Genomic DNA, 22,568 nt, shown 5'->3' with positions numbered 1-22,568 from the left:
CTCCGTCGTACCCCAATGTCACCGTAAAGTAACGAGGCGAAAGCATAATCAGATTCGCGGTCCCCCGGGGGTAACGAGTTTTCGCAATCTAATCATTTAAAAGTGGCCGAATAAAAGTGTCGCTGGAAAGTTTGAAAGGGGAGAAGAAAAAAAGGAGACCGAACCACGAAGGACGAAAGGTGTGCCGGAGGAGCAACGGTCTTTCAACGATAATTAATTTCTCGACGTTCCTGGGTCCCTAACGAGCTCGTTAAAAAGTTTTGACACGTTTAGAGCCGGAAATTCGGCCGTGCAAAAACCATTTAAGCTTCTTCCCTCGACGGACCGAAGCTGAATGAGCAGTCGGTTTCCTCGTTCGACCTTCTGTCGCAAACGAACTGCCTTCCTCTGTCCTACCTTTTTCCCTCTATTTCCGGTCGCTTCACACTATCGCTTTCGCGTGGATTTCCCTCGTTCCAAACCGACTCTAATCTTTGCTCGTCAACGCTGAGTCTTCGTCGATTACTCCGGACGCCGGAAAAAAGTTCGAAAATAAGGCGGAAAAGAAATATATACCTCGCTGTAAAGAGATTGGAGGAGGAAGAAGAATCTCGGAAGAACGTCGGGAAAGTGGGAAGCCGGCTAAGGCACTCTCATTGTTTTCCTCTCAACGATATATCGGCTAGGTTTACGGTTGAAACTCGACCTATAAATTTCATCCTTTAATACGACTTATCATACGAAACCTGCGAGCCGTATCTCCAGTTACTTTTTCGGTTACCTCGAATTCCTAATCCTGGCGAACGCAAGTTTCGAACAACGCGAAAACTGCCGCTAAATCGTAAGTCGGGGAAAAGGTTCACACTGTGAAACGTTATGGGTATCCTCGAGTCGCGACGAAAGAGATACTAACTCTTTGACTGTAAAAGGCCTGTCTCGCATTTGTTTCTCTACGAGACGTAAACTGGTAGCAGTGGGATTGTTTTCGTGGTTTCGTTGTTTTTAAAAGACGCGGTAATACTTTGGTGATTCTAATTTCAGGAGGAAATAATGCTGGATTAGAAAATCCCGCGAGACAGTCGCGTGCATCGAACGGACAGGATCGAATATCGATGGCCTGAATTCCGATCCTCGAACGATACCTCTAGGAAGATGAGGTATCAAGTGGAAGACGAGAGTAATGGCCGCGTATAAGAGGAAAAGGTGCCGGAGGGGATGCGGTGTCTAGCAGAGGGTGAATTAGTGCCGCATTTGCGCGGCACTCGGTGCACAGACCGGGGGTCAGTTTCGGCTTATGCGTACAATCGGAAATCAAATATCGGTCGCAAGGTTGATCGTAACCCCGGTCCCGACGCGGCTGGCTTTACGATTCGGTCAATCGTAAACCCTGATGGCCAGTCGTATCCAGGCTCGGCTGGACGGCCGACCTGCACGAGAAACCACTTCCAGCCCCGAAACCACAAGACCTCGGCAACGTCTGACAGAATCCCCTCTTCGTGAATATTATATCGCGGCTGTGATTGAATCAATGCCGGACTCGGAGCAACTCGATTCGATACGAATCGACGCGGTCCAACGAACAAGGGTCGCGTTACACATATAGGCTTCTCCGACGGAAGTTTCGATTCTCACAGCCACTATCTGGTGGCGGTAATTTTTTAAACGGAATTTACTCGAAACAATTTCGAACGATAACTCTGCCTTTGCACGCGGTGATTCGATTTCCAGCAGTGGGATTTCTTGGCCCGTTAAATCGCCGACGAGCCTTAAATTATCGGGAACGCTCGCGTGCGCTCACGTCCGTCTCGCGTTGCTTCTTCGCCAAACTCGGTACGCTCGAGCGGAATACTGCTCAAGAATTTATATATCGCTGACGAACACGGCCGTTCCGACGGTCAAACGGGAAAATACGAAACTGGATGCTCGCATAAAATATGTACACAACGCGGGCCTTTGAGAATTAAAGTTACTCCCGTCCGTTACGGCTTTCCGTCTCGCCCGGGGGTTTGTTTCGCGCGTAAACTGCGGCCGTCCTCTCTTCTTCCGTGATTTCGAATTAGGGGAGGATTTCCTAACGCGTACCGGACACCTAAATCCTACCTCACGCATTACGTAATAATAAAACGCGAACCACAACGTGAAAGAAAAAATCTGATTGCCTGAATCCGACTGTTTAAATTGTATCTCTTATACCGAGTTGTAAAGTTTAATATGTAATAGCGGCCGTAAGTCTTTAAAACTTGAACGATATTTTCAAACAGTCTCGGGGCGAAACTAAAAGCGGGCAGACACGTCGGAATACGTACAAAGCATTCCGGAATGAAGTCGCAAAGTTTTTAAACGTCGTTCTTCGTTTCCTGCGGCTACGCGACGACGCATACAAAACAGGCTGCCTCGCGGATTTCAGGAACAAAACTGTCCGTCATTGAATAAATTTCGGAGTACATAAACAAAGGCCTAAATTTGTTTGACGCTCTACGGAAACTTTGTTTAATACTTTTTAAGGAACAACTTTTCAAATATTTTTAGAATTTCTACATATTCTTCACTAAAATACGCGTTGTTTGCCTTTTGAAACTTTAAAATCCTTCAATCCGTTCAGAAGTTACGACGTTTTAAATATACGCGTGAAATTTCAGAGAGACATTTCTGGCCTGCAATTACATTTTCGGTAAGGAATTTTTTTCTCGAAAATGGTTCACCAAAAATGATCGTAACTGACCCCTGCAACTGAAAATAATCTTTTCAGAACGATTTGAAATTTATTAATTTCATACCTACACCTATCCAGCCTGTTCGTAGCGGTAACGGCATTAGCACACAAATTAAACCGAACGACTCTGGGCTCGTAACACGTCTTTCGCAAAATCGAGACAGCAACTTGTTTTCCGTGAATTTCAGATCAACGACACTTACCAGACTTTGATCCCCGCTTGGAAAAACTGCAACGGCTGTTCCTGGGCCTTCGCAGCATCGACGGGGCTACGATATTCTTGAAAATCCCTGAAAATAAATTGTTACATTTATGTAATAATGTACATGGAAATCGATCGGATAAACTGAAGCCTGTAAAAGGTAAAACTTTATAAGATATACAATCGAGTTGTTCGAGCGACCTATTTTAAGTGCTCCAGCCTGTACATAAATACATGTAATAAAGTCTAATAATAATAGAGAAAATGAGACGCGTCGAACCTAAAGAAAAAACAATTTACAGAACGCCACGGTTATACTCGTTTAGTAACGTTAAACCGTCTTAATTCGTTCCGAAGCGTATAGAAAATTCTCATCCAGCCGAAACACCTTAAATTCATAACGTGACCAAATTACGTCCGCGCGAATGCGGAAACCGACCGCAGCACGGTGGACGACCATTGTCCGGGATTATCGAATTACCATACACTTTTTCTTCGTGCTTCCATGTCCTCTCGGCGAGAGTGGCTTTCATTTATTTTTTTGTTTCCTCCGCGACGCGTACAGGTACGTGTACGAACTCGGTGGACAGCACGCGTCCGCCGGGAACGCGTTCTTCCACGAAAACGAAATTGAATGGATGCAGTTTATGGCGCGAGGAATCGCGTATCGTTATCCGGCTCACGGGAGACGCGTGCACACGCGGACTTACGCTTTTACGAGCCTCATAACTGCGGCTAATGTTCGCCCAGATGGCTTTGCAACGCGCGATTCGCCGGAGGCGTATTAAGAATAATGCTTCTCCGAAAGTAGACCCACTCGAGACCTCGCGCTTGTTGAAAACGCCCTGGCGATCGCAAGAATGAGAAAATTTGCATTGCTTTGTATGGGAATATAAACGAGACGTACCGAGTCGAATGCCAATTAAAATAATACCGGGAAAAACTATTTTTCATACTCAGGGTGTTGAACGACTCGAGGAATTCCGGGCTAAGTTTCACAATTTTAGCAGACACTGGACACAGCGAAGACGAATGTATGTATCGCGTTGCAAAGCGTATGGGAGAGGAGCACCATGTTACATCGTTGCAATAAACGCCAGAATTTCAACATGCGGCTATACGTATGTACGTACGGCAGTCGATTTCAAAGTTTAGGCAACGAATTATAACGTTTGTACGGTAGTGGATGCTGTCCGGGGCTGAAGGAATTCCCCTGTTACATCTGGGGACCTCGGAGGTCTTCCCAGCGATGTTTGTTGCATTGTAGTTTGAATTCTCGCTTCTAACTTCTGCCTACCGAGCCCTCGTATCGAGCTTTCGACGTATGGAGAGGAGCAGGGACCGTGAAAAGAGGTTTGGTTTCGTCCTACGTTCACCGGAAGTCTCTTTAGTAAGTCTACCCGGAGGACTATACTTTGGAACTCGTGCGTGTACTAACGAGTGCTTTCGAGAAAATCAGAAATCCCCGGGGGTTCGAAAGCTAACACCGTCGACAGGCCTGCCGGAGTAAAACTGTTTCCTTTGAAATTTCGAGGAATCACGCGGAACTAAATAAATTCGGCACACGTCGTTCAAATAACACACGCTACATCGTAGAACGGCTGAAATAATAACTTATTCTTAGCATGCGGGTCAACCGGTTTCTTTAAATTATTTTTGCCGACGCTATTACCGTATGACCTGGCCTGATTCGTTGAAAAAAGACAGGCAACGCGGCTGGCAAAGCACGGGTCAGCAGTTCGATATTTTGCGCTTTGCATATGTCCGCGGATACGACGCGGGGAACAATTAGCGGGCCGCGGATCGCTTTTTTCCTCCCCATTTTTGTCCTTTTATCGAACACCGGTAACATCGTTTCGGCGCGCTGAATAATATCAACGGGAGATCGCGTTGCAATCTGCAATAATGTAAATCGAAACAGAGATTTCGTTGTCGAGCGTATTTCACGGCGTAATATGCAAATTCGTATTCCGCGGGGTCATAACGCGAAATCGCTTTAAAAAATATATGATTTAGAAATGACACGCCCGTCTATACAGGGTGTTCGACCATCCCTGGAAAAATTTTTATGGGAGATTCTAGAGGCAAAAAAAAAGACGAAAATCAAGAATACCAATTTGTTGATCGAGACCGTACGGAATTTTTTTCTCGAAAATGCGCACGATTTTGGGGGTATGTCTATTCACCAAAAATGATTGTAATCGACCCCCGCAACTGAAAATAATTTTTCCAGAACGATTTGAAATTTTTGAATTTAATTCTTAATAACTTTTTCACGATGTCTCCATCAACAAATTGGTATTCTTGATTTTCGTCTTATTTTGTCCTCTCTCCCTGTATATAACGTCCACCAAAGCGTTGCACGAGCGCGAGGGACGGCGGGGGATGAATAAAAAAAGCTGGCCGAGCGAAAGGATAACCGAAGGGTGTGTGGCGTTTGTTTAAAAATAATTACTTTATTCGCACTTTAGACTTTTAGCGGGTGTATATACATTCATGAACAAGTTCACGCGATATCAGTAGTCTGTACAAATTGTAGCTTTTACAGTATAAAAAAATACCGTTTGTTTTACACGTAAGACGGTCGCCGCGAAGGATCGCAGCTGCAGGCGTGTGTCACGAAGAAAATCAAAACGCTCCTGGCGAGTAATTTTCCAAAAACAAGGCCTAAATCGCTCGACGAATAACGCCGATCGTGACGGATGGTCGACGAACGGACGAACAGAGCGCAACATTTATGACACGCGACTACAGTTCTTCTTCGTCGTAGCGTCAACAGGGATATATTTATTAACCGTTTTATGCCGTAATCTCTAACAATCGTATGTGGAAAGGTACGTGTAGTAAAATATAGCGCGTGGAAAAAAATATAGCTATCTGTTAGAGGATCACGTACACGCGGGAGATTATCGTAGCATCGTCATATAACTTTCGAATAAAAAATTTCTCCGCTCAACTATAAAGGAACAAATTCTCTGAATATAAAAATATACTTAATTTCGATCCATTAAGTGACCAACAAACGGATTTTCTCTAAGGGAGAAAACGCATTTGGTAACTCGTAACGGGCAACCCTATGTCGCGAGTAGATCGCTACATTCGTTCCATCCGCTATACCGCACAAAGAAATGTGCATTTAGCGCCAGGCTCGTGCTCGATATCGATCCTGGCGGCTTATCGTCGCGTTTAACGATAATAAAATAACATACTTTTAACTTAACGGACAACAAGCAACAAGGGATACGAACAATTTTCGTGATACCAGCGCACAAAAAAGGAAATATAGAATAAAAACTCAATAATACAACCAGAGGAACTGTAACGTCGAATTAGTTTCTCTGTCGAAGAAGGGGAGGAAATAGGAGGACGCGTACAGCGACTAAATCAAACGGGGGTGTAGGGACCGTGGAACGGGAAAAGACGGATCTTTTCGCGTCCCGATCGATCGTCGACCGTCGGGGTGAAACGCCAGACAGAACACGAACGAGCCGTCGAGAACCGCGGGGGGGTGGTGCGTTCGATCCCCGAATATTCTTACGTTGGTGAAGAATAACAGGGAACGGAAGGAAAGTAAGCTCGTGACTACCGACTACGATCGTGGCGAAAGCGTAAACATTGAAAAGAATCGCGGAGCTCGACGTTCGTGACTCGTGTTTCACTCTCGTCGGTTAGTTGACCTTCTCCTGCTTCAGGGAGCCGAACTCCTCCAGCATCGGCTGCAGCCCTTCGGGAACACGTCCTGCGTCCAATTCCTGAACCCACTGTCGATACTGAAACGAAAATAACGAATGATTACCCGGCTTCCGGCCGACAGCGATTCGACACCGTCGTTCATTATACTCAGAGACCGTCGAAGGAGAACTGGAGAGGTTCTGGATAGGCTGGTTTCGTTCTTCTTGCGATCTTCGAGGAACACGAACGTGCATGGTAAATACAGTGCAGAGGACGTTAATCGATGGAAACTGGAAATAAGGTGCAGGCGATAACGAGTTCAAAGTGACTTTAAGCGCTGCTTCGAATCGACGATGAACTACGCCGACGACCATGGAGACTACACTCGACCAATTCAACCTTTTTTTCTAAAAATTATAATTACTTCTCGACTCGAGCTTGTCGAGATAGTTCGTAAAAATTGAACCAAAAAGATACCTTTAAAGTAGAGCAATTTCAATGTCGACTACGTTCTACCTACCTTTCTGGTGTTCCTAAGACTTTTCGTTGGTCGATGGACGGGGAATGAAAAGCAAACAGCAGCTTCGAGCGTTCGTAAGACGCTGGCGCACGGGATGGAAATTTTTAAACCGCGAGATGTTTAAAATCGTTCGCAACATTTGTATCTCCGACGTAACCGGGTCGGTGGTATCTCGCAACGCGAGCAGGAAAGCGCTTTGGAAAGAACAGTTACGGGGCTTTTCCAATGTTTTCGCGGCGCTGGGCATCTTTCGTTGGCGATCTAGACGCCAGAACTAATTCCGGAAAGTTCGAGGCATGCGCTGGTACTTCGAACAAGAAAACGGGGAGGAAAAAAGGGAAACGTGTTTACGGTCGTTCGTAAAAAGTTTGCATCGGGGTGTTCTTCCGAGTTCCTTTCGAATTTACGATATTAACGCATGGCTCTAGCGAACTGGCGCAATTTCATCAAAAACAAGTACGATTTTGTAGAATAATAGACGACTCGTTTTATATCGGTGCCTGGTTGGCAACGAAGGATAGGATACGATGATACGCATTCGTAAGAAGGATAATGGTGAACCGAATCAGAAAAGGATAAGGCTCTGGTGGAAATGTTAAACGGGACTCACCATTTCCAGTTCTTTTCGGAGGGCGAGCACAGCCTTTTCCCGATCGGCTACCAGTTCTTCCAGATATTGGTACCTCAGTTTCTTTCGAGCACGACACTCCCGCGCACTCTGCCGACTTCGTTCTGTAAAAATAAACACCAATTCGATATCTGTATTTTTAATAGTTTACGAGTTGGATTTTCTCGAGAATCAAGCTCTATGTTGTAAGTTTGAGTATCGAGTATAAATGTTTACGAACCACAGACGGGCATGTCGCGTTAACGACTCAAAATTTATTTGGTTCTCTTGCTTTTGGAAAGCTTGGAGTCTGACAGCCGCGAGATAAGCAAAACGTTTTCTCGCGCGACTTTGCTCGTCCAGGTTCCGCGTGAAAGGCAAACATTACGGTGCTTCTCGGCGTCGATCCGCGCGCCGCAAGAAATATAAGAGTATAATGCTCGACGGCTGTAAAAATTCGCGGCTTAATGGCACCCGGAAACACGTTAAAGCCGTGTTCGCACGCGCTAGTTTACACTGCAGCAAACTATCGCGTAGCAGTGTTTTAAAACAAACGGATTAATTAAATTTGCAACATTATTTCGAACGAGGGAACTAAATTTGAAGATCGAAACGTTGGAATTTGAAGTACACGCTGTTCGAACCCTCCCAATGGTTCACCGAGGCAAGCAATTAAGCATAAACAGCCCTGGTAAGTTGCAGCGGAAACCGCCGGTGCAACGAGACAACGCGAAACCGTACTATGGACGTTATTAACAAATTGAACTGGGAATTTCTATCCCCTGTGCTCGGCGGATCTCGCGCCGAGCGACTTTCATTTATTTCCCCGCATTGGAAAAATCTCCGCGAGGAAAACCGTTTCCAGTCGTTACGCGAGATGAAACGAGCTGGCGCGGCGATGGATCAAAGCAAAACCTACGCTCGGGTCTACGGCGACGGAGTTCGAGACTTAATTTACAGGTAGAAAAACGCGGCATTATCGAAGGAGGGGGAGGGCACAGCAACAATTTTTATAATAAAACTCTCGTTACCGCTACGGAGCCGTTCGATACGAGAGAAACGAGCATCCGGAAAATGTCCCCGCCGGTTTCAGTCATCCGGGAAGTCCCATAAATTCCGGGGCAAAAATTACAAACGTAGGCGAAAGATGCGTCCCCGCGTCGGGCAATAAATTCGCCCGGCTCAAAATGTGACGCGCGATTTTTCACGGCGACGAGCATCGGGCCTGACGAATGGGAACGCGTCGAACAGCGGGATTTTTGGGCCGCGGATCTCGCGAAGGCGACTGATAAAATGGATATTGCGCGATCGCGGACGCGATAAAACTGTGTTACGCGGCGATAAACGTTTATTTTTTGAAAGGTATCCCACGGGAGATACTCGAGACGGAATTCTATCGGGAAGACATTCGGCTGGGCGGACGGGACGGAAACGCGGCGCATCGGGACCGTGCACTGGCAGATAATCGATTCTGGCTCGACGCGGAAATTAAGCGTCCTCTCGGAGCCAATTTGCAGCCCCATTTAGGATCCGCTCGGACAGCCGACATCTGGACGAAATCGAAGAACTCCATCGGGCTTGAATAAAGTCTCGTCGACCGCGCGAAAACAGAATCCCGGGATCCCGTGGGGGACGGATACCCGGGTCCGCGGGTAACGAAATTAGGGAAAATTGAATTTACGATCGTTCCGCGCACGCGCTCACGGACGGGCCAAAGAGGAACCGAACGATCGCTGGGACGGGAGAAATTGCGACCGGCAAGATATAAAGAGAAGACCGCGGATATACGCGAGGGAATATCGCGGAGCGTCGATTCCCAGCCGAAGAAAAGCGTGAAAAGCTCGCGAGCCGGCCAGCCAAATGGAGAATTACGGAATCGCGTAGAACAAGAATGTAAGAGGAATCGCGCGGTTCGGCCGCAGAGCCGGGAATAGCGCCGGATTGCGGACGCGAAAGTTCGTTGGTCGTAAAACGAGCTTAAAGCCCACCGCCGATCTCCCCTACCTCCCGTACCCCACGAGGCTTTCTCCCGACGTTAGAAACCAGTTCGAATGTACAGGAGAGCAGCCAGGGAGATAATGTACACGCTATAGGAACGTCGAATCCGCAGGAGGATAGTTTCGTCTGCGCGATTTCCTTGGGTGTTACTAAAGGTAAACGCAGCATCCGTGGGGAGCCGACGTGCCATCCAAACTGGGAGAGGGGGCCTGCACCGTGGTCGGAATTTCATTTAAAACCTCGATTCGCGAATCGAACAGCGAAATGAGAATTTAATTGCGGGATCGCATGGACGGAGTTCACCGCGGATAGTATTGGACGCGCGCAAAAATTCTAGTCTTTGGTCGATAAATCGTTCCAGACATGGTACTACGGTAGCCTAGCAAGACGAACTTTTTCACAGTGGCTCTATTTTAAGAAAATGGAGTGTTTGCACGAAAAGACGAGAGATGCAGCAACGCGATTGCCCTGGATAGCCTCGGAGGATTTGAACGGGCAGTTGATTCTAACTATACTGCTTCGAGGTAACCCCTTAAGAACCCAAGAGGTTACGCGACAAACCTCGTGTTTGCTCCGTTTCTATGTTTTTCAAACGCTCGAAGGGTCGCCAAACATCCTCCAGAGAAGACATCCATAGTCTACGTGGCAAAAAATTGCATCAAAATGTCAAAGGAGAGAATCGGGACGGTTTACATAGAAGAACCGAGGATTACTAAGTCTAAGAGAATGTTGGGCTGCTAATTCTGGGTCTTTACCCCTTGGTGTGGTCTAAAAGAGGTAGCTTAACTGCTCGTGATCTCTGGATCATACCGGTTTAAGACCAAAGGGGTCTACAGCGTCTTCGACGCGACGATCGGACGCGTTATTGCGAAATACGCGGGAATTTTTTGGAGTTTGGCGAACCTCGGGGCACCAGCATCGAGAGCATCGGTCCTGCCGCCAAGTTGACCCGGCATAAATATTCATTTCACGCCAGAGATAAATATTCCTACGGTGTCACGAGTCCCGGAGCTCTCGGATGGACGCTCGACGCTCTGCAATCAACGGACGTGTATTTCTCACGTGGCTCGTGTAACGCGCCCAGTTACATCTTGTTTTCGCGCTTAATACGCCGCGAGATGCAATGGTACCAACTAACCTACATCTTAACCCTTTCGCTACGCCAGAATTAGCCGACAGTCGCTTTTATGATACATAGATCCGCCTAAGCCTACCGCCTAAATTATTTGAAAACCGTTCGTAATACGGAGAAACGTTTCGAACAAACATCGCAGAGCATAAAGTGGAGCACACGCTGCTATTTGGAAATCAATAACAATGCATGAAATTTCACTATGCTGCTGGGAAAGAGTATGTAAATCGGAATAAACAACCGTAACAAGATTTTGAGCACCTTTTACATCGAACATTTTTTAACGAGTACCTAGATGGGTGAGTTCCAGCGTTTGAACCCACAATATTGTTTTTATAGCTTTTCACTCAGTTTTACATACTCGTGGCATTTTAAACGGGTTTCGAAACTGGCTGTAAAATCGTGTAGACTGATTCGTGTCGCGCCCTATACACGTTTCAGTATTGTAACCGAATCTCCGCCATAGACACTGAATACAATTTAACTCTTTTCAATCGATTTGGCCGCCACGCATGTCGATGACAGCTTCCACTCGTTTTGGCATTCGGGATGTCAGTTTTTCTATTGTTTCTGTTGATATTTATTCCCATTGGTCTTGCAGATGTTTCCCACAGATCGGATTCGGGTTTTCGACAGGTTTGTCGTATTTGTCGGTCTAGCGTTTAGGTCGATGGATTGCGAAATCTAAACGTGTCTAAATGCTTCTATTTAGAAAAAACTAGCTTTTGCTACTCTACAGAGACGAATGGCAACATAAATCACAACGGTAATTTAAAACGCCTCGTTCTGCATATTCGATCGCGTTATCAAGGTAAATACGTAAAGTATGCAAATTATAAGAATATGTTACGAAGATTTTTACCGAGCTTGGCTTTCATGTCCGTCCTCTCGGACGCCTTCCTTCCAGGCTTCCGTCCCCTCTTTCCCCCCTCTTTCCGATCACCGCGAGATCCCTCCTGAAACGAAAATAAATTATTGTAAAATTGCAGCCGCCCTCGTTTATTTATGAAACTTAGCCTACGACGCGCAACATCGCCGCGCGAATTATTACAACAGCTCCCTATTCGCGAAATATCTAATCGAGAACGGGAAAGACCATGTTTCTGAACATTTATCGAGCCCGAGATTATCCGAAGCGAAGCTTCGTACGTCTTTTCTCGCTTCGAATCGTCGAAAAGGGAACCACCTAGAAGATCTGCGAGCGGATGATACGAGTCCCTACGGCGACGTAATACCGCCTGATCCGTTGTTTCTTCCTGCCACTGATTAGTATCGCGAACGAGTTGCACCGAGCTGCTCGCGGAGAACAACGGCCAGCGTTTTCAATGGAAACAAAAGCTTATCGAGTCACGAAGAGCAACTCGGCTAAGTCCGCTAAAAGCTCCGGCGCGAAACCTCGACGTGCCTGAAACGCCGAGACCGTTTACCCGTCGACAGATTTCCACCTACGGTCGTCATCAAACCCAGACGAACAGTCCACTTTCCTAATCGTAACCCACTAGGAATCATAACGCGCTATCGTCTCGCGAGGCTCGTCCTCTGGATCGCGCCGCAATCACCACCGCGATAAAGGACCATAACGATCCTCTTACCGTCCCTAGTAACGTTCCTCGTCGACGAGAATATAGAGATTCAGGATGTTTCATAAATACGGGCAAACATTCGGTTAATTTGAGAATTCGAAGGTTGCTTTTAAACCGTAGTCGAAGCGCGTAAAAATCTAGCGAGGCAGCGATATCTCGAGCAACGAAGAGGGACTTTGTACCACGTAGCGAAACGAATCTTTGGGCAACGAGTTAGGATAAAGTGAATTGACCGCCCAAGGCCATACGAGAGACTATACCCCCCGCCGTGGCGTTGGTTATTCCGCACGGACTTCGGAGGCAATCAAGGAAACCCAATTCGAAGCGACGGAATGCAAGTTTATCTCGGAACTGCCGCGGCGCATCAACTCGCCGGGGCTCTGATATTGCTGAAAACGTTTCGAGCGTGGGCGCGGGGGCACGTTGCTGAACGTTATACGCCTTGGTGTTCGCTGGAAAGTTTTACTCTTTAAAGACGGCGGTGGTCTTCCGTGCGAGCACATGAGAGACCCCTTACGCTGCAAGTTGCCTCGTCGCTTTTAAGGTTCGCGTATCCGTGCGGAGGATCCCTTACTCTCGATTACGAGTGCACTAGAGTCTTACCCTTGATGGCGACTCTTGAGAGGCTGACTCTCGAGTGGTGAGATGTTTCAAAACGATGGGACAAGTTTAAAGTCCTCGCATCAAGGGTGGTCGAAAAATCCTTCACCGGTTAAAGAGAACGTTGCAAATTTAGACGTCTCGACTCGTCCCATCTCTGAAGCATCCTGTACAATCTCGAAGCCACGTTACAAAGAGTATCCACGGAGTCCTTTCCGCGAGGAATAAAAGGGAAAAAGAGATCGTGGATGACTCGGAAGCACGATCACCGAGTCTAGGCGTGTCTGGGCTGACCTGAGCCGTTAAAATTTAGACGGCCGCGGGCTTAGCTATGCATGTGCTCACGGGTGACAAAATACAAATTCTGCCCCCTTTTAGGGGAGCTGTTTACCTTCGGCCCTATCCTTTCCTCTCAATCCTATCTGGTATTAAATCTCCCCGAATCCTCTTTCTTTCCCTCGACCGCTTCCGACGTCTATGCCCCGGCGCCTTTAACCTCTCCTCGTCTATCTCGCTCCGGCCTATCGTTCCCCGTCCTGCTTTCCCGGCCCGTCGCGTGTCTTTGTGGATAGAAAATGGAATTGATGTCTCGCGACGTGCAAGGAGATACAGGGACGGGGCCAGGAGCACGCTCGTCTAAGGATTCCCCGCCCGCGTACGAGAGCCTCGTGGCCCATCTTCGAGCCAAGAACATAATTAACTCGCGAGAAGCGATGTCAGCGAACCAAGACACGAGTTCAATGGAAAAATTTGATTAAGCTCCTTGCTACCGCTTCCGCCTGGGATCTGGGTCGCGTACAACATTCCGGAAAGATGGAAACCCGCCCAACGACCAACCTACTCACGATACCTGCATTCTTAAGAATTAAACTTGGGGTGGTACACGAGCTTTTCGTTCTATTTCGACTCAAAGCTTCAAAAGGGAATCGTTCGATAGTGTAATCGAAAATTGGATTAATTTCGGTCCAGCAACTCGTGTTCTTTCCGTCGCAAGGAGATAACGGGCCGAAGAACCACGAAGGCTGCGGGAGAAATTCCATCGACACGGCGAAGCCGGATGTTCGGTGGGACGGGACCGCGGCAGAGGCCGGAAGCTCGTAAACCACACTGTACACAATCGAGCACAGAGGCTTTGTAGTTTCGCAGTTCGTCGGGCGATTCCCTCTTATGCGTATTTCTCGGTCGCAAAGGCCGGGTTACGCGGCTCGATTCGCGTCAAGGCTCTCCGCTCCGCTCCGCGCCGAGCGTGATTCAATCTAACGGCGTGAACGCACTCCTCGTCGCCTCGGCACACACGCGGGCCTTGGTTTATAGTATAAACCTTATACGAACCGAGCGAGCGACGCGTGATCGACCGATCGTACAGTATCAAAGGTGGTCTCGCAACGACCTGCTCATCCGCAGGAAGGGCAACCTAAATTAACGACTCGATGGAAGCTGTCGCGACGCTAAGCGTACCCAATATATTATTTCGTCTTCGAGGTACGCGACGGACACCTTGTGTTCGCGTGGGAAATTATTTCCATGTTCGAAAGAATATCTTTCCGTTCCGCGGGACACACATACGTGGCGCGAAGCGAACCAACCGAGTCTTTGAAGCAATTGAAATTAGCCACGTTAATGAGACCACCGTGTCGAGGTCGGAACTCGCGAGAAGTAGGGGAGAAACAGAGTCGGGAAAGAGAAGGTAAGAACAGGAGGAGGGGGGGTTAGTCGCGTCAAAATCGACGGGGTCGGTCTCGGGGAGCAAGAGGGCAAGAAAAGGAGAGAAGCAGGAAGATTTTGGTGTAATAGGAGGAACGGAGGAGTAGTGGAAAGGTGGCTAACGCGTTTAAGAGAGTCTCGCTAAGGGGCTCCAGGAGTAATTCCGGTAATAATGAAAATTAATTGAACGAAGAGTTCTTTCCGTGAAATTTGAGAGCGGTCTGGCTCTCGCGGGAAAGAGACGGAACCCGTGGACCAACCGGTGGAAGGAGAATGGTTTCTCCGTACCTTTGTAATTAAAGGCTTTCCACTCGAAAGGTGATCGTCCGGAAGTTGTTCCGCGAACTAGAAGGAACGAAGCACGCGTTAGCGACCGGTAACTTCGTGGGTAAGCTCCAAGTAACTTCCACGGAAGATGTCGTTTAAACTTTGATCAACGGCAACGCGCGACGCGCCAATATCGTTTTCGAGAAATTTGAAATTCAACGGTACCGAAAACGCATCGAAAGAAGAGCGCAGATAGGAACTTTTATTCGTGGCTGTTCGAATGGCGCGCAACTTCGATCGGGGCCGAACGCGCGGGTTATTTTTATATTTCGCGCGAGACGAATTTCGCAAGGTATCGATCGGTGGCTATCGACGATCGGTCCAACAGGAAAGAGTCTTACGTTGGAAATTACGATTACGGTTACTCGGGCCAACCATTCGGGTATCAGTTCGAAATTAGTAGCCAATTAAAGGGAAATCGGTTATCGGAGTTTTCAATTCCCAAAGTGTTAGAAACGCGGGCCAATTCAGGCGCAGACGGCAGCCATTTTCGTCCATTAGCATCGAGCAAATGTACCGCGCGCGGTTACCGGATCCAACGAGCGTACAACCTTATTATTACCTCCGTTCGTCGAAGGTTGCACGATCCTCCACTCTTCCGACTGTGACCTAAAAAGCGAGTCTCGCAAGAGGAAGTCGCGACTTAAACACTTCGAAGGCAACCAACGAATCTAAACGAACCGTAGTAATATGGAAAAACAAATTAGCAACGAATTGATTCGCTATCCACTGTATCACTTCAACGATTAATATAGGAAGCGAGAGATCGTGAATCTTTTACTCCGTTTGAATTTTATTTAAAAATTTAGCCGTTCGATCAAACAAACGTCGTTCCAGAAATATCTGACTGTCACGAACCTTCTGTTCGTTGTACTCCGCTGTGCACGGGGAATAACTGGTTGCATGTAAATCCGGGAATCGAGGTCCGTGCAAAAGCACAGCGTTTCCGGCGAATGCCGTGAATCCGCTCCGAAAACGCAAGGGCGACGCATCGTCGAGGATCACGCGGCCGCGCACGAACAAGCGCGATAGAAAAAACAAAAACGCGAGGAAAAAGCGCGAAACGCGCGCGTTAAAGCCTCCTTGGGCTTTTCCACGTCATTGTTCGCCAGAGACTAACGCGACCGGATGAGGGAAGGAGAAAGAGGAAGAGGCGAAGGGAGCCTCGTAATTTTCCAACCGCGCCACCGACGCCACTACGTAACAATGAACGAAGGGAGGTTCCGCGAATACAATGGCAAAGCGCCACCACGAAATCATCGTGCCATCCCCCACTATCCACCGACGCCGCGAAAATCCCGTAAATTTACCTGGACGCCGGTTTTCCGCGCGAAATTCGCGACCGCGGGCCGAACTTTCCATTTAGAATCTAATATATCCGGCGCGCTCGATGTCGAGGCGCGATTAATACGCGCCAATCGTTGGTCACAAACTGATCCACAGGAAACCTAAGTTATTCGAGAAAGTATCGATATTCCCTTAGGAACGAATCTATACGAATAAAATTGATTCGTCGTCTTTTCAAGTACTGGTCTGTCCATTGCTCGCTGCTTCATCGATGGTTACAAGGTTCTATCTGTTTTCTGTCAATCCGACTATCTTCCAGCTAGTTAGAACGAGTTAATACGGGTAATATTGTATCACGGTTAACATTTACCAGCGCCAATGCGAGTAGGAATAACGAGTAATGGACAAGTCAGCCAAGTTAGAGCCGTGTGGCCACGTCGAGTGTCGTAACTTTCGTCGGAGCTTCTCCGAGGTGAATGACCCCGTGCAACCAGTAACTTTTGGCTTTCCTCGCGTGCACAGGTGCTAGGCGGGTCGCTGCCTTTCGAGCGAATTTTGTTTTTACACTGGTGATAAAACATTCGAACAACAGGGTTTCGTATTTTAGTATATCGCGAAACATGTTACCGTAAACTAAACGAACAAATATTGTCCACGTTTTAATTCGAGCGTCGCCGTTTTGTCCACGAATATTTCGCAGTTCTGCGCCGTCGACTTAACGCAAGACATCCGATTCGTGCACCGTCGCGACGTCGTGCAAACGGGAGTTACGAGCTCGCGAAATTCGCTCGAATTACGATATACAGGTTGGTACACGGTTCAACTATTTAGCTGCGACCTCGCGGCGGCCATTCAGCCGAGAAGCGCGTGGCAACGGGAATATGCCAGTTTACACCGATATCTCAATTCAATTTAACGATAACAACTTTGTACAAATATTTGAGTACGTAGCGCGAGCGCGCGACGACGAGATCGCGGCGTACGTCGCGACGTCCGCCAGAAATGTTCTGGCAGAAATGCCTACGCGACAAATTTTTGAACGGTGTGCCGACTCTGCGATGCAGTCGGTTCGTTCGCGTCTAAAAGTAGAATTTATACGAACGTACGGTTCGTGAAGAAGGTATCGAAAACGAATGCGAACGCGACCTCGTATCGATGAGCAGCCGTCGTATGAGATTTATGAGACGAGGAGCATCTGTCGCGACGAGCAATCGACGTTCCGACACGCCTCGATTGCTTCGCAAAACTTATCAGAATCTTGATAGAACGCAATCGCCGCAAGATGATTACGAAATACCTTGCTACCGTGACCCTTTCCTGTGCTATTCATTCCCCCAACGATCGAATTCACCCTTACGGATCTCACGGCAAACAACACTGTCCAATGAATTAAAATGCACCTAAACTCACGAATAATACAAGTACAGGTAACCCTCCTATAACACGTCGGGGCCTGCTAGTGGACTCATCAGTAAGGCTTTCTATCAGGCCCGGCCTTAAACGACTGGGATATTGCAAAAAAGTCGGTCGAGAAATATACAGGGTATTCGGCCACCCCTAGAAAAAATTTTAATGGGAGATTCTAGATGCCAAAATAAGACGAAAATCAAGAATACTAATTTGTTGATTGAGGCTTCGTTAAAAAGTTATTAACGTTCAAAGTTCCGCCCGTACTGAATTTTTTTCTCGAAGATGCGCAAGATTTCGGGGGTATGTCTATTTACCAAAAATGATTGTAATTGACCCCCGCAACCGACAATAATTTTTTTTAAACGATTTGAAATTTTTTTTTTCCGTCGAAAAATTTCACACCTTCTCGAATTTTTTTCTCGAAACTGAGTAGGATTTCGGGTGTATGTCTATTCACCAAAAATGATTGTAATTGACCCCCGCAACCGAAAATAATTTTTTCAGACCGATTTGAAATTTTTTTTTTTCGTCGAAAAATTTCACACCTCGAATTTTTTTCTCGAAAGTGTGTAGGATTTCGGGGGTATGTATAATGACCAAAAATGATTGTAATTGGCCTCCGCAACCGAAAATAATTTTTCCAGAACGATTTGAAATTTTTGAATTTAATTGTTAATAACTTTTTAACGAAGCCTCCATCAACAAATTGGTATTCTTGATTTTCGTCTTATTTTGGCCTCTTGTGAGAGCGCGACCCCTCTAATGGGGAGCATGAGAGGCGACGACTAATTTAGATAGTCTCTGAACAGTATAAAATACTTTCAGCGACCGCCAAATCGCGATACGCAAAGTCATAACCCCCCCGACGGATTTATACGAATTGCCAAACGTGAATACGCGATTAACATTATGAAAATTGCGTAGCTTCTTTGGTTCCTTCGATTCTGAACCGCGACTACCTTGCCAAGAGTCACCCTTCCGCGCTCTACCCTTCCCTTCCGTCGACGTGGAGGAATATTTTCACGGATTCGTGGACACGTTGATATCGCGTACGCTATTTGATAGTTATCAGCGTCTGGGAGTGAACAAGGAAGCTCTCCGTTACGAGTTTCTCGTTGCCGAGTGAATACGCTTGGGACCAAAATGTGTGTTGCAAACACGAGCCAGTAATGGGGCGTAAATTTCGCGTACACGATGGCTAACAAGGTAGAAACAGCGAAATAAACGGGTCCGCCACTTATCCGACAAGATAATAGGAAGACGCGATCCTATCGAATTCTCCCGATCTTTCTAATATCGTACGCGAGCCAGATCGCACGTAGCGATTACTTTTACGAAAGTGAATCGAAGCTGCAGTGAATTCGACAAAACGGAACACCCGAGCTTGGATTGCAATTGATTATTACGCGAACCCATAAAATCGACCGTTTTCTATTATACAAAATGTTGATAAATAATATATTAATATTTCAACGTAGAGCTTCTCGTTTGCAAGGGCAGTACTATTTTATTATAATAATTATAACAGCGACGTTTCCGTATTAAATTGGGACAAGAGAAATCAGGTAAATTACCCAGATGCTGCCATCTAGCGACTTACTTATGTTTTACTCAGAATATAATATAAAACGTAATTCCTCATCGTTCGTTTCCCATAAAATGATAAAAGATAGATAGATGATAAAAAAAATGATAGATACTAAAGAAAATGCTATTAGTTGAGTTATAAATTTAATATACTTTTGATAAATAAATTGAAAGGCACCACTGTCAGAGTTGATCATTCAGATGACAGTAATTAGATCTGTCACTCTATCCTTGCAATTATTAAAATAAAATAATATTGTTCTCAGAATAAAAAGAAACTACGCTAAAATATTCATTCAATTACCTTATTCGTAATTGGGCATACGATCGTAACAAAAATAACCATTAACCGGATTAATCGTCGCGAAGATTAATTAGTAACCTAACTCACATTTTGGCGGACTGCATCATAGCCGATGATTAGCTTCGCTTTAATTACTTCTATCATTCGTTGGTCGTAATTACCGATTACCCCATAATCAAAATCGTCCGTAAGTAAATTCGTTCGATTACAGTTCTCTCGACGCTAACGGCGCAGTGAACTCTATTCGAAGAATCCCTTCGATATAATATGCTGATCGATTAAAAAAGGATTATAATTAAAACCTACGTCAAGAAACGAAAAGACGCAAATAGTCGCACCTTGCGATTTAACGGTTCGTGTTCGAAAATATGTCGGTAGGCGTTACGAAAATTCGAAAATGCGTATGTGACGCGAGGTTCGATGCCGCGTTTGATTCTCTCGGATGCGTAGTTCGTAAATTACGAGCGAGGGATTAAATTAAAGACCGTGTAGCAAGAAAAAAGAACTTACGTGAAATCCAACCTCGACCGCTAAACGCAAAAGCAATTGTCGTCGTTAAGTGGACAGTGCACAGCGCGACAAAGTCAGTTCCCTCAAGATAATGCGTATAACGTTAGAATTTTCGCGATCGAGAACATCGTTTTCCCCCGCAATAGACGCGTACCGTTGAATTGCGCAGTGGCGTCGCGTGTAGGCGACCGAGTCTAACTTGGCTACGTATCGTGATCGACCGGCGTTTCATGCGTAATCACGTCGAAATCGTTTCTGCGGGACTCGCGAACTTTAAAATCGTTCTCACACGCTACTGACAACGATTTAGTGATCCAACCGGCGAGAAGGTAAGCGCAATGTTCGTCAAATCGAACGACTATCAACAGGGGGATCGTTCGGAAATGGGCCGCATACGAGACACTTGGAAAACGGATACTAATTCGATGGCTGACTCGAAGCGAACAAACGTAGTCGCGTACGTACAGCGAATAGGTTAAAGAAAGTTTCTGAACGATAGAAAAGTAAGTAAAAAGTGTCTATTGAAAACTCACCGGTGATACGCGACGTGCGAACTGTGTCAACTGCGCAGTTGTTGGGCTAGAACGCTGCGTTCAGGGACGTGGTGCTCGGTACCGGTGCCCGAACAGTCCGACCGGTAATTAAACGATCGCCACGACGCCTAGCGGCGATGTACGGAAAAGTTGCCCGCCCAATTTCTCTGACGGCCATTATCGACCGAATCGACTAATCGATGAACTGCATTTAACGCCTCGTGGTCACGCCATTTTGTACACTTTTCTAATTTGTTTCAAGTATTTCAACGTTCGCAATTTGGGCTTGTCGAAAAGGAGACATTGCACAGATCCAAATACTCGATTATTTTGCAGGTTCAGTTCGTGCTGTTCCGTTACAAATTTTCTCTAATTACTTCTTTTACACGATTAATCGACACACTTCCATTTCTAGCCTCGACTCTGTTGTTGTATTAAGTATTCTCAAACAATTAAGATTAGGGAAACAAAGATAACATAGATAACAATTGTCGCGTACGAGTCAGATATGCTATTACTTTCACAATACTATCTGCATTGCACAACTTATTTATTCTTCGTATGTTGCTTGATTTGAAATGGACAAAGAACAATCCTGTTACGAGTTACGTGCGTCTCAGACTTAACCTTACAAGGAATATCACTAGTCCGACAAAGTGTGAACGTTGAATGCCATCTTTTATCGAAGCAGACTCCCGTATATTCCGCGCCTGATGATCACATGATCGTTTAAAGACAGTGGCGTCATCGTTCGATGATCAAAAGAGCGAAAACTATCAAGTGGCGCGACCAGTCGGCAAAAATGCGAAAGAACTAGCAAAACAGCTCATCGAACGCCAACTTAACTATACGAACACCACGAAATGACACACACAACAACAGCCACCCTTCCGTTGTGCCCGACTCCTCCCCCCACTCCGCGCTCTCTCGCCAAATCCACGATCCTACAGGTCCTAATATCAAACGAAAGAAACAATACCCTTCACCGTCAATTCGACAACAACAAACATTCTAAAAAAAGCACACATTGTACGCGCGCCCTCTTTGCACAATATGGTGTAATCAGTTTAACGCGCGTAATCTCGTTGCCTGCTTTTCATGGCAGTTTGCATCACGCGAGCACGTTGTCACTTCGTCGTTCGCACAAATTGTCGACTCACCATTTCGTTTTCTACGATACACATTGGCTCCACCTCCATGTCTTCCTTAGATTTACTTCTTTTCGTCGTTTCCCAAAAGAATCCTTCGTGACACGCTTTATTCGATCGTGATTCCGTCTTATCTTCGACACTTTGCAACAACGTGTGTCTGTTTACAAACACTGCAAGGTCACACAGCAGACCCCCAGACCTCTGACTATCGAGTATTTCCTATTACGTCACGAATCAGCAAACGTCGCGCCACTTACGGCGAAACAGTGAAATATTTTGAACTCGTTAAAATTGATTGCTGATAAACGTTTACGTTTCCTTTTGACAATTTAATCGTTCCAAATTTTTCTTTCTTCTTAAATAGCATGTTTCTTGGAGAAACACGACCACATGGTTGAAATCTTTTTTTAACGTGAAATATTTTCGTATACTAAAATTTGGCATCGAAATTATTAGTACTTATTCGTAAACATCGTTGCTGAGAACCTAATAATTTTACGCAATGAACGAAAAGACGCATTTCGATCCTGAATATTTCTGGATTGTGCGAACTTGCACCAACGCTTTCAACGTTTACTTAACCATGCTTTATTTTACCATGTACGATAACGCCATAAATATGCAACCAAGTACTACCCGTAAGTTATGAACGACCTCGTTACAAAAAGATTCTTTTATAAAGTTTAAGGTCGTTATAAGATTATCAACGTTTAAAGTATCATTTCTCACAATAAACGTAATAAAGTTGC

At 46.1% G+C, this 22,568-nt stretch overlaps 1 protein-coding gene across 1 annotated transcript; it reads right to left on the bottom strand.

Moving 5' to 3' along the window:
• Window positions 1-5,330: 5,330 nt before the first annotated feature.
• On the bottom strand, window positions 5,331-22,014 carry Reptor-bp (REPTOR-binding partner). The gene is made up of 4 exons (XM_076763509.1): window positions 21,829-22,014; window positions 11,686-11,779; window positions 7,697-7,818; window positions 5,331-6,664 (listed from the first exon to the last, which is right to left on the bottom strand). Exons 1-4 carry the CDS (start codon window positions 21,865-21,867, stop codon window positions 6,563-6,565), a joined length of 357 nt encoding a protein of 118 aa, XP_076619624.1. The 5' UTR covers window positions 21,868-22,014; the 3' UTR covers window positions 5,331-6,562.
• Window positions 22,015-22,568: the final 554 nt, after the last annotated feature.

The sequence above is a fragment of the Colletes latitarsis genome, chromosome 4 (assembly GCF_051014445.1).
Source record: "Colletes latitarsis isolate SP2378_abdomen chromosome 4, iyColLati1, whole genome shotgun sequence".
NCBI classification, from domain to species: domain Eukaryota; kingdom Metazoa; phylum Arthropoda; class Insecta; order Hymenoptera; family Colletidae; genus Colletes; species Colletes latitarsis.
This window is presented reverse-complemented; position numbering and strand designations above follow the sequence as displayed.

Coding starts and splice junctions, on each gene's coding strand:
- Reptor-bp (XM_076763509.1), bottom strand. CDS start 21,867: ATGGAGGTGGAGCCAATGTGTATCGTAGAAAACGAAATG. Junction 11,780..21,828: donor GTATCGTAGAAAACGAAATG/GTGAGTCGACAA, acceptor TTTTCGTTTCAG/GAGGGATCTCGCGGTGATCG. Junction 6,665..7,696: donor TCCGAAAAGAACTGGAAATG/GTGAGTCCCGTT, acceptor TTTTCGTTTCAG/TATCGACAGTGGGTTCAGGA.